Raw genomic sequence first — 13,005 nt, forward strand, 5'->3', positions numbered from 1 at the left:
GCCAGATTTTAAAAACCGTAAGTTGGAGGCTTTTTCACAAAGTACCTGGCACATTACTGCTCAGTGCCCAGGTGTGCCCCTGAACATGGGGTTCCTACTGGAACAAGCAGAGCTGATGTGAGATAAGGGGACCATACAGGAAGGAGCCTAGGCTTAAACCACACATATAAATCATGGGAAAGGCTGGGCACCATGGCTCAGGCCTATAATCCCAGCACTTTGGGAGGCCGAGGCAGGTGGCTTGCCTGAGCTCAGGAGTTTGAGACCAGCCTGAGCAACATGGTGAAACTCCGTATCGATCAAAAATACAAAAAATTAGCCGAGTGTGGTGGCACACAGCTGTGGTCCCAGCTACTCGGCAGGCTGAGGTGGGAGGATCATTTGAACCTGGGAGGCAGAGGTTGCAGCGAGCTGAGATCATGCCACTGGACTCCAAGCTGGGTGACAGAGTGAGATCCCATCTCAAAAAAGAAAGGAAGGAGAGAGAGAGAGAGGGAGAGAGGCAGGGAGGGAGGGGGAGGGAGGGACAGGGATGGAAAGTAGGGAGGGAGGGAAGGGTATGAAGGACTGAAGAAAGAAGTAAACACGGGACATGGTATTTCTGGCCAATTTTGATCACCAGTCACTCTGGAAGGCGAACAAGTGAACTGCCAATAAACCCATTTGCTCAGCCCAGCCTTCTAAGATACATACAGTATAAAGGCCAGAAAGGAGTAACTTCTTCCAAAGGTTAGTTATTCAGAGTGTTAAGTTACTGCTGAAAGTGTAAGAGGGGCAGGGACCTCAGAAACAGAGTTGGCAATAAACGAAGATGTTGGCAACTGCAACATTGCCTATTATTAGATCAGTGTCATTCAAAAGGTAGCTTAGAACACAGTGATACTGGCAACGTGTCCTTCTAAATAAGCAGGATCTTTTTCTATTGCTTCAGTATTTGCCCAGTAATAGAAGAGGGACATACATACAGCCTGATTCCTGTCACCTCACCTTGTGATGAGTGAAGTTGGCCTGCCGAAGGCCCAAGATACAGACTGGGAGTTCACCTTCGAGAAAAAAAAAAGGGGGGTCAGGAATGTCATGGCACTTGCTGTCTAGTCTGTGTGTGCCTCATGAGGAAATGGGATTAATCTAATTTTATAAAGTTCCAGGGCTCAGGTTCATAAGTAGAAGCTATAAAAATGCCATAAAGCATGCTACAAGCAGGTATGACTCCCCACTCAAAGTTAGGAAGCATCCTCCTTCATTAAAATGAAAACCCAGGAATTCTGCATCCAGAAATTAATCCAGCAAAAAATATTGGGTACTTCCTAAATGCTCTTCAAGAGATAACTGGTTACACAAATTATGTGATATCTAACAGACAGCAGAGCACGGACATGGAAACTTAACACAGACAACCTTCAAGTTGCACATTTTAATTTACAATTTTTACCAATAAAAAGAATTAGTTTACAAAAAGGGAAGTCCTTTATACAAAATAAGGATTTTTTTTTCCATTTGTAAAGAGAATCCACTGTCATGTTTTGCCTTGCCAAGTCAAAACTCAAATAGCTTGTTATTATTCCAGAAAGATAATCCAGACAAAATCAATAATGTCATCAGCTTCCTGACCATGGGTTTAAGAGGAATAACTTCATGAACATTTTGCCCTGAACTGAAGAGTTCTAAATACTTGTAAACCTTTAGGAAAAAACTGACTGCTCGCAGGCAGCTGACTGGTAAGATGGTACACCGGAGACTCCGGGTCACCCACCGTCAGAATATTCTTATACATACAGTGAGTCTGCACGCCTGTACAATGAGTGTACATGCAACATAATTGGAATAATGGCCTCTAAAATTTTACAAGTAAACTTTATTGTGGCCACAGATCAACAACAAAACATATGACAGTTAAGGGTCAAACTCTCCCCACCTATTTTATCATATAAATTAAATATGGAGAGGTACACACAAACTCTATTCAAAATGAGAAGCTGTTTGCCAACTCTCATTTCCTAGGATAACACACATCACACTGTTTAAGAGCAGGGGAAAGAATAGGCATACTGTTAGAGCACAATGTTTCCTGAAAAGAAACTGATCAAAACGTTTGAAGCCTTTTTAGTTGCCTCAAAGTATGACGGCCACCCAATACTGCTCCTAACAGTCTGCTTTCAGATAACGTCAAAAAATAAAATAACTGTGTGAAAAGCCACGGCCTTCAAAAAACTTTATTTGGTTATGAGCCAAGCTCTGATAGGAAAAGCCCACCTATGAAAAAAAAGTTGTGGGTATTTAAGCTGGTTGATTCACAGAGCTTGTACATTCATGACTCAAAATAACAGACCCTCAAACCCAAATGATTCTAAAGCCATTTCAACCTTAAATCATGTTATTCCCTTAGCTGTGCTTATATTAACTTTAAAAAATGATCTCCGTGCAGAGAGGAGCTGCACCTTCCTCACAATTAACTGAAACATGACCAAAAAATGGGGGATAGGCAAAAAAATGACATTTAAATAGCATATGAGGGTCTCTCCTCCTTTACTCAACGAACACATATCCAGAATGAGAATGAAATGGAATCAATGCCCAGGAGCCTCTCAAAGAGAGCATCTCCCTGTAGCCGACATGATCTGGATCCTCCTAACACAAAGCAACCCAACTACTCTGGGTACACAAAGCCAGTATGCCTTACATATGAAACGCAAAGGGGTTGCATCCCCCATGGTTGAAACCTAACCCCTGCGTTAGACACAACTCCACTAGTCTTGATCACTTAACTCAGGAAAAAAACACCCAGCAACAACCCTCATATCTCATTAATATCATCTGTGGCCCTCACTGACTCAGTGGTACTTTTTCATAAAAACATCTGAAGAGGTGGCAAATGGTTACAACGGATGTCAGGTCGAAGCAATTCCAAAAGCTGAGAAAGCGCTTCATCCGCTGCTTCAGTCTTCTCCCCCTATTGCTACAGTTCTGCCACCAAAAGGGGAAGATTGCGTGAATATGATTGTTGTGATCAAGCCTTGGCAAAAGTCAATAAATAAGAGAGCCTGTCAAGGGCAGAACAATTTTATGGGCAACCTCTTCTAGTTGCACATGTGGGGGCTGGGAAAAGTGGGAGGGAGGCATGTGTGCAAGAAAGAGATAAGGGTCCTTTTGAGAAGCGTTTGGTGACCCAGCCCCAGCTCCCCAGCTCAATGCCAGCAGACGAGGACCCGCTAAAACCCATTATTCAGATGGAAAGGGGAGAAGAGAAGACACCAAAAAATGTAGTCAGTTTTGCAATTTGCACAGTTGGTATTTGTTCTTCACAGCAGTAAGGACTTGAATGAGAATCGGGAAACTTGTGGAACACTTGTATTTGTCTTCAGGATTTAAAAAACTTTGTCTCGTACTGAAAGACTACATTCAGTGTGGGTCAGGTCCAACAGTGTTAGCTAGAACGCAGTTGTTAAGCGCACCCAGCACTGGGAGAAAATGTGGCTTGAGAGGAGCGGCTGCCTGAGGCCACCCCTTCACTGGTCTCCAAGTCGAAAGCCCTGGCCCCAGTTGTGTCTCCCGCCTCCGCCATTCTGATCAGCAGCTCGCCTCATGCTAGCAGGGGGCACACCAAATCCTGATACTCCTCCTCTCCTACTGGGCAGCCAGCGGTACCTGATGCAGAAAGACGGGGACACAAAGGGAGAGAAGAGAACAAAGTCACTTCTACATAGTTATCTGACCTCCGAGAACACCTCCCTCTCCTGCTGTTCCCATGGCACTTTTCATGTTGAAGGCGATGAGGGACAATGTCTTATTTAACTTTGTGTTTTCAGTACTCAGCTCCATGACCTGACCACAGAAGGCATTCGTTTTTCATGTTTCTTAAATGTATTCAGATTTCAGCTAAATTCACACTCTGAACGTTTTTTTCTCCACTTATAAAAGTAATCCATGCAGAACAGTATGGAAACAAAAATATTACACCCACAAGCCCAGCAACCAAAGAATGACTGATAGCATCTTGGTATATCTAAATACGGCTCAAACTGGATCAAAGGATACAAAATACATTCACTTTCAAAGGCCAAATCCACAGCCTGCGTGTTTGAGCCTTGCACAGCATTTCTAAAAGGCTCTCAGCTGAGCCCATCAAAGGAGACGGGGGAAGAAGGCTTTCTATGTTGGAAGTATGGGTATGTTTTAAAATGTATTCAGAATCTGCCTTCCAGGTACATTCTTCCCTTCTCACGGACGGTAGGAGAGCTGGGGCCCCAGAAGGTTACATGATTTCCCACCTTAAAATTCATAAACTAAGAGTTCACAGAACAGCTAAGAGAATTTAAACTCAAGCCTACACTCTCAGTAGTATTTTCCAACTATTTCCCATCCTTGACTCTTTTATTACTGAACTAAGAATGTGTTTAAACCTATTCCACTTAGCAGATCCTAATGTTTAAAATTTTGCTTGAAGGCAGAGAGGATGATCTGACACCTCTGCTTAAACCCTTCCTGGCAGCAAGAGTAAGTCATGACAAGTGACTTGTCCACAGCAGAAACCCTGAAGAGGACAGGCTTTATACTTGACCTCATACAAGAGCAGCTACTCTGTGAACTTACTCAGCGAGCATTACCTTACACCAGGTGCTGCCTGCTTATCAATTCATTTGATCTTCACAACAACCCCATGAGGTAGGCATTACTATTACTCCTGTTTTATAAACAAGAAAATTGAGCCAACACTGAGTGAAGCGCTTCAAAAGTGACAGGATTCCAACCCAGTGAGCCTGGCTCCAGAGCCTGCACCCTGCACTACTTGTTATACTACATGCCTCCTGCCTGGGAAGGGACAGCAGTCAGTGACTGGAGTCTGTTTACATCATACTCAATACCTTCATGCCTCTTCCCAAAACAGAAAACAACCCGCTTTATTTATTTATTTATTTATTTATTTATTTATTTATTTATTTATTTATTTTGAGACGGAGTCTCACTCTGTCACCAGGCTGGAGTCAGTAGCACGATCTCAGCTCACTGCAACCTCTCCCCGTCCTGGGTTCAAGTGATTCTCCTGCCTCAGCCTCCCGAGTAGCTAGGATTATGGGCGCCCACCACCATGCCCAGCTAATTTTTGTATTTTTAGTAGAGCCAGCGTTTCACCATGTTGGCCAGGATGGTCTCGATCTCCTGACCTCATGATCCGCCCCTGTTGGCCTCCCAAAATGCTGGGATTACCGGCGTGAGCAACCACGCCCGGCCAACAACCCCCTTTAAACACAAAATTTAATGTGTACAGGGAAGATATAAGTACTCTAAATGGAATGGAAAATGGTGATACAAATGTATCAGCATTCCATTTAGAAAGGTAGTTATACCTTCTTATACTCACCTCCTCCATTTTAAACAAATACAGCTTTACCATTAAATCAAAATGTATTTTCCAAGTGCTGGTTTCTCAACATCCATGCCTTCTGGTACAATAATATTCCTCCAAAGTACATGATAAAATAGAACACTTACAGAAGGCAATGCTAGGGCTGTCTTGCTTTGCTACTCACTCTAAGACAATATGGAAGCCATCTCTACTGATTAAGTAGATAGTGAAATTAAATGCAAATAATTAGTATAAAAAGATACCCAATTATACATAATCAACAAAAATTTATGGTAATTTCAAAGCAGTTATTGCTTTTGCAAGGAGCTATATTTTGTCATCTGATCTTTATGCAAAATTTAGCAGAAGGACTTCCACCAACAGAGAAAGTTCAAGTGGAAGGCAGGCTCCAGGGCTCTGCTGATTTTGCCACTAGAATCTTGTATCCTGTGTTGCCCACAACTGAGAAGTAGCTACAAGCCGTTAAGTTAGAATATGGCCATTTAAAGTAAAGTAACTGTTGGCTGCCCCCCAAAAGCACCAAGCTTTTTTTAATTGATGCATCTGCCATCCTACTTGATAAACCTAGATCAGAAAGCCAAACCTGCTGTTATTATGTCCTTTGATAATTAGAAACCAGATTGGTCATTTGTTTTTTTAGCCTGAAGGCAATTCAAGGCTCAGAAGAGAAACAAGTTTCCTTTTATTCTCTTAAAGAAAAACACACACACCACAACCACCAATATGGTATATCTCTGTAAATTACAGTTCACAATTTGAAAAGTCTTTGAAAAACATACCCCTACCCTATAAAAGGAGGGGGAGAAAGAGGAGGCCTGCTCAAGTTTTACTGCCCTCATTGATCCCTTAGAAGAATGACAGAACTGCAAAACATTAAAATTAGCAAGATGTGAAAGGGTTTGGTTTGTTTGTTTTTTTAAAGCTTTTAAATGCAAGCTATTACTGCATATCCCTGATATGAGATTAGGCGTGATTGTCAGGCAGGCTGTGACACCCAGATGGTGATTTAACTGGTCCCTTCTTCGACAGCCTTTTTGCCTCACTGACAGAATGGTCACATGACTATTACATGCTTCTATGTGTGTGCGCATCTCCTCTCAGCTCATCAAAATCCTGCTCTCCTACCCCCACCTTCAGGAATATGGCAGCTAGCTTTACTTATGGAGAACCCATTATGTGCTTCCCAACGGTGCATCTTACCTCATGCAGTCTTGTGAGACAGTGGTTTCCCCCACAATTTACAGACTTGAAGACTGAAACCTGGAGGCTTGATTAAGTAACTTTCCCAGTATAAAAACTGCTATCTGAGGGGACTGAGATTCAAACCAAAGTTTGTCTCAAAAATCAAAGCTGTTGCCCTTAGCATCCTACTTCAGTAAACCCTAAAAGCAGACAAAGAGCACAAACTCCCAGGGGGTTGGGACCATACAAACCTCAAGGCTCTCATTTTAACTCTGAACAGTCCTGTAAAATGGCTACTCCATAGTATTTAATATAAAAATGCTTAAAATTGCTGACTAACAAGCTAACTTACCCTTCCTTGGGCAAAATCATGGGTAAAAAACTGATGGGCCAAGAAAAGAGACCCCACTATCCTATGACTCTGCCCATTCCCCAGCCCACTGCTTCGCACTCTGGAGCTGCATCGGGTCCCTTGGCAGGCTCAGTGGGCTGAGAAGCCTCCTGTAATGCTGGAACCTAGCTGTCAGTGGTCCCTGGCTAAAAGAGTAACAAGAAGGCAATGGAGCCAAGGCTTTAATGCCTGACTTCCTGTGACTATGTGACGAGGATAAGTCATTTGTTGCCTTAGGTTACTCCATCAGATGGGGCATGGGGCTAAATCATACTCCTCATGGAGCTCTTATTAGGATGCATTAAGAACACAGGCACTAAAATGTTAGATGAGACAGGACAAAAACACTTACAAAAACTGAGGTGTGGATAGAAAATTTCTTCCTCCCAAGTCCATTGGGTATCTGAACATTAGGAAAAAATAAAGATGTCCAACCAGATTTCCAATAAGCTCATTGATTACCCTGCAAAGAGAGCCAAATGAGTTTAAAGACATTCAAGCAATATAGTGAAACGAACCAAGTTTTAACTAATATCATAAAGAAGAGAGCCTTCAAGGCAGACCATTTAGTCCCTGGGAGTCTGTGAGAGCTGACAATGAGCCCTTTTGTAGTCCAAGTGGCAAATGCATTCTGAGGGAAACGGGAAATCAGTCCTGCTGAACCAATGAGGCCCGCCACTCTTCAAGGCCAGCAGCCCCTCCGACATCTCTTTCAAGCACCAGCCCATCCTCAAAATATTGTTTTTGCTACTTCCTGCCTCAAGAGTTGGGGAAGTTGTAAAGCATGCTTCTGAATGCTTTCAGTCATGAATACTGTATTGATAAAATGTGGGCAAACATGAAGGCTACCAAGAGAGAAGCGTGGGAGTAAGGAAAAGAGGAACAATAAATGCCTATTCCCCCTTTCCTGGAACTATTAAGCACTTCTCTCTTGCGTCTTGTACCCTTGAGTGTAAGACACCACAGAGATCACTTAGGAAAGCTGACTTGCACCCTGAAATCAACGCTGACCTTCTTCAGTTTTCCCATGGCTTACACACAGGTCACCTCAAGAGTGTATAGATCTACTGTTACTATTACATATCCTGTTTGTCTTCACCTGCAACATGATTCCTGTCAGGGACAAATCAACACCTGCAACTACTTTAGACTTCGCCTTCCTGGCTGGAAGAGCAGCTTTACCAAGTTCAGAACATGCTTTGCTCTGAACAGTCCACTCTATTCATTCTCTTCTCCCCAACAATATGCAGAAGTAGTCAGGATCACACAGAGCAAATATGTCAGATATATGAAGAACCAGCACTATAAAAATCGATTGAAATATTAAAAAGTAGTTTGTAGTATAAGAAATGGGAGTTCTGGTGGGGTGCAGTAGCTCATGCCTGCAATCCCAGCACTTTGGGAGGCCAAGGCGGGAGGATCATTTGAGGTCAGGAATTTGAGACCAGCCTGGGCAATATGGCGAAACCTCATCTCTACAAAAAATACAAAAATTAGCTGGGTGTGGTGGTGCACGCCTGTAATCCCAGCTACTCGGGAGGCTGAGGCATGAGAATTGCTTGAACCTGGGAAGCAGAGGTTGCAGTGAGCCAAGATCGTGCCACTGAACTTCAACCTCGGTGACAGAGCGAGACCCCATCTCAAAAAAAAAAAAAAAAAATAAGTAAATAAATAAACAGAAAATATGAAGAAATGGGAGTTCTTAGAGAAGCTCCATCTTAGTATCCTCCCTTTAAAATTCTGACTGGATGAATTAAAGGTATTCCTAGGTCTAGTTCTAATTCCTGACCAATAGACTAGATATTTGACCCTGGTTGGCCAAAAGCTCTGTATTATCAGCTAGGCACGGTGGCTCATGCCTGTAATTCCAGCACTTTGGGAGGCCAAGGCAGGCAGATCATTTGAGGTTAGGAGTTTGAGAACAGCCTGGCAAACACAGTGAAAGCCCGTCTCTACTAAAAATAAAAAAAAAAAAAAAAAAAAAAAATAGCCGGGTGTGGAGGCGGGTGCCTGTAATCCCAGCCACTCAGGAGGCTGAGGCAGGAGAATCGCTTGAACCATGAGGCAAAGGTTACAATGAGCCAAGATCGCACCATTGCACTCCAGCCTGGGCGACAAAAGTGAAACTGCATCTCAAAAAAAATTTTAAAAAAAGGTTCTATATTATGAATCCACTTGCAAAATTATATCCTATCTAAGAATCTGGATTTCTATGACTGATCGGCAGTCTCCAAGGCATTCTGGAAATGCCTTAAGAATATAAGACATAGTAATTTTATACATAGCTCTTAGAGGAGTCAACTCAGACAAAAATTAGGTCTCCGTCAATCTGAATAGTGAATCCAGAAATACATATTTATTCCTATACACACATAGGAACACACTGTGTGTAACAATAAGTTAACAAAATCACAACCATTCAATGTTAAATGTGCTTAAAGCCCCGCAATCTAATCAATTCCATCGAAGTAAAATTATCCCATAAGTACAAGGTTCTAATGCATCAATGTTGGGATTCTTTAAAGTTGTATAAAGGTTAGAGAAAGATAAAAACTAATGGAAATTTCCCAAGGATTAGTTTCCAATTAAATAAATCTAATATCACTTACGAGCCTCCGATGATATAGTTGAATCCAAGGATAACCCAGGGTAAATAGCAGGCCTAGGATGGAATAAATATATGCAAATGTGAGTAGCCACACCTGACGAGGACACAGCTACTACTGGGACTAAAATGGGTAAGGATACACTGACAAGGGCTTTATATAAATCCTCTGGAAGGTCACTGCAAAATTTCTCAGATCAATCTAGCATTATTCCCACTATACTTAAACCTTCCTATCTAAAACTAGACTTACTTGTGTATTTGTAACTGGAAGGACACAGTACTTTGCCCACAGGTCTGCTGCAATACAGGCCCTGCTGAATTGCTATTAACAAACAGCTTCAAAAAGCAGATGAGTGTCCCACAGATGCTACTAAAAGCAAGACCCATGAGAGAATCACACTAAGATTCCAGCCAACAAATTGTTACAAATAAAATAAACATACCCCGTCTTTTCAAGTTCTTCTTTTATATAACTTGCAAAATTACTCTGAATTTTTATCTCATCACATATTGATATCTTAAACTAATACTGTCCCAAATAAGAAAGCTCTCCAGATGAACATTTGAGCCCCTTACCAAATCCAAGCCATCATATCAAGAGCTAAAGGAGTTGCAAGAAACTTCACAAACCAGGAAAGAGAGGGTTATACTTAAATAACTTTACAGCTACATGTGGTAAGTACTAAAGAGAAACACAAAGTATTGAAAAAGCCCAAAGGTAAGATGAATTCTAGGCAGGAGACTCAGGAAATATGTTCAGTTCCAATTCAAATTAAGAATGGGTACGATTTATACAAAAAAGAGAATCAAGATGTTACAGGTGGAAAACTGTGAAAGAATGTACAAAGAGAAGTGTTTGGGGGCAAAAACAGTCTGTTTCAGCTACAGTATAAAGCAAATAACAGGGAATGAGGGAGTGATAAGAACTGATTTGTAAAGGCAGGGTTTCACATGAGTTCTCTCTCCTTCTCTCTAACACAGACACATAAGATCACTCAGGGACATATCCCTGAGGGGCCTGAGGTAGAGAGGGAGTGAAGAAACAAAGGCCAGCAACAGACTCCAGGTTGGCTAATTAAATAGAGCTGGGATTGAGGAGGGCAGAAAGGGGCTTGCCTATGGTACACTGCTCTGCAGTGACCTCTTCTGGGTGAGTCAGAAAGTACATCTCTGGACTGAAGAGGGATTTCTGCAAAGACAAATGAAAAGGACACTTTTCCAATCAAGGTAAAGTACCTTAAATCGTGTTCCAAACCAAAATGATACAATCATGTCTCTGTTCAGCTGGGCCCAGACATAAAGTACTGACATGATCAGAGGAATCATCAGCAACTGCAAAAGGAGTCGACATGTAAAAACCAAGCTCCAGAGGCACATAAAACCGTGTACATCTACTATGCTTTTTACCCCTCCTCTTCACAACAATCCTCACCTGGGTAAAGGGAAACTCAACCGATCAGAACTATAAATTGATCCTATTATTTATCATACAATGAATACTACAAAATCCTATGATAAAATACAACAAAACTACATCATTTTAGATGGATTCAGAAATGTAAGAGTCAAGCTCTGTTATTTACAAAAAGCAACAAAGCATTACCATATAATCTCAATTTTTAAAAAACATCCATATACATGCCTAGAAATACTAGACAACCATTACCGTCACATGCCTAGAAAATACTAGACAACCATTATTGTCAATGTTCAAACACCAAAAAGAGGCCAGAAATGAGCAAGGAAAGCAATGATTTAGATAACTCATGTAAGAGCCTCAAAGATTTAGCTGACTTAAGATCTTCAAAATAAAACAGCTGTAGGCCAGGCACAGTGGCTCATGCCTGTAATCCTAGCACTTTGGGAGGCCAAGGCAGGCAGATCATGAGGTCAGGAGTTCAAGACCAGCCTGACCAACATGGTGAAATCCCATCTCTACTAAAAATACAAAAATTAGCCGGGCGTGGTGACACGTATCTGTAATCCCAGCTACTTGGGAAGCTGAGGCAGGAGAATCGCTTGAATCCGGGAGGCGGAGGCTGCAGTGAGCCGAGATTGAGCCACTGCACTCCAGCCTGGGCAACAGAGCAAGACTCTGTCTCAAAAATAAACAAATAAATAAAACAGTTGTAATTCTATAATTTCAAAATATCACGTAATTAACCCCATAGTTAATGCAATTTCAACTTCTGACAAAGGCCACTAACACTGTATACATATATATAAATATATATTTTTAATTATACTTGAAGTTCTAGGGTACATGTGCACAATGTGCAGGTTTGTTACATATGTATACATGTGCCATGTTGGTGTGCTGTACCCATTAACTCGTTGTTTACATTAGGTATATCTCCTAATGCTCTCCCTCCACCGTCCCTCCCCACAATAGCACCTGGTATGTGATGATCCCCTTCCTGTGTCCAAGTGATCTCATTGTTCAATTCCTACCTATGAGTGAGAACATGCGGAATTTGGTTTTCTGTTCTTGCAATAGTTTGCTGAGAATGGTTTCCAGCTGCATCCATGTCCCTACAAAGGACACGAACTCATCCATTTTTATGGCTGCATAGTATTCCATGGTGTATATGTGCCACATTTTGTTAATCCAGTCTGTCACTGATGGACAATTGGGTTGATTCCAAGTCTTTGCTATTGTGAATAGTGCTGCAATAAACATCGTGTGCATGTGTCTTTATAGCAGCATGACTTATAATCCTTTGGGTATATCCCCAGTAGTGGGGTGGCTGGGTCATATGGTATTTCTAGTTCTAGATCCTTGAGCAATCGCCACACTGTTTTCCACAATGGTTGAACTAGCTTACAGTCCCACCAACAGTGTAAAAGTGTTCCTATTTCTCCACATCCTCTCCAGCACCTGTTGTTTCCTGATTTTTTTAATGACTGCCATTCTAACTGGTGTGAGATGGTATCTCATTGTGGTTTTGATTTGCATTTCTCTGATGGCGACTGATGATTTGAAACATATAAAAGGGCAAATAGATAGTTTAAAGGGACACTTACCTGCATATCCATTGTTAAGCCAGTAATCTTGGTTTGTAAAGTTAAAGATCAGACATAAAAGAAGCATTCTGTACCTAGTCAAGACTGATGTGTTTATTTTCCCCCCACTTAAAAGTTCATTTGGCCAGGTGTAATTTGGCTTATGCCTGTAATCTCTGTACTTTGGAAGGCCAAGATGGGAGGATTGCTTGAGGCCAGGAGTTCCAAACCAGCCTGGGCAACACAGCAAGACCCCATCTCTAATTTATATACATATTTTTTTATTTAAAAAATTTTTAAGTTAATTCCAGTGTTCTGAAGGAAAATACTTTTCTATAGTTCAGATTGCTTAAAACGGTCCACAACACAAAGGTATCTAATCTTCATTATGCATATTTCATTCGACGATACCATGACAAGAACACAGTAGAAATCGACAGCTTCAGCCTATGACTT

General features: G+C 41.7%; 1 protein-coding gene across 6 annotated transcripts in view; it reads right to left on the reverse strand.

The window, feature by feature from the left end:
• Window positions 1-1,399: 1,399 nt before the first annotated feature.
• DERL1 (derlin 1) overlaps window positions 1,400-13,005 on the reverse strand; it is a 29,301-nt gene continuing 17,695 nt past the window's right edge. For 4 of the 6 annotated variants that reach the window (XM_025393479.1, XM_025393475.1, XM_025393478.1 and 1 more), the window contains 5 exons: window positions 12,571-12,597; window positions 10,783-10,878; window positions 9,548-9,600; window positions 7,291-7,401; window positions 1,400-3,645 (listed from right to left, as the gene is read on the reverse strand). In XM_025393479.1, coding sequence (XP_025249264.1) covers window positions 3,507-3,645; window positions 7,291-7,401; window positions 9,548-9,600; window positions 10,783-10,878; window positions 12,571-12,597 — 426 coding nt within the window. In that variant the 3' untranslated portion in view covers window positions 1,400-3,506. Of the gene's footprint in view, window positions 3,646-7,284; window positions 7,402-9,547; window positions 9,601-10,782; window positions 10,879-12,570; window positions 12,598-13,005 lie in introns of all 6 variants that reach the window. The other 2 variants (XM_025393476.1, XM_025393477.1) reach the window with 2 other exon arrangements.

This window comes from Theropithecus gelada, chromosome 8 (genome assembly GCF_003255815.1).
Source record: "Theropithecus gelada isolate Dixy chromosome 8, Tgel_1.0, whole genome shotgun sequence".
Taxonomy (NCBI): Eukaryota; Metazoa; Chordata; class Mammalia; order Primates; family Cercopithecidae; genus Theropithecus; species Theropithecus gelada.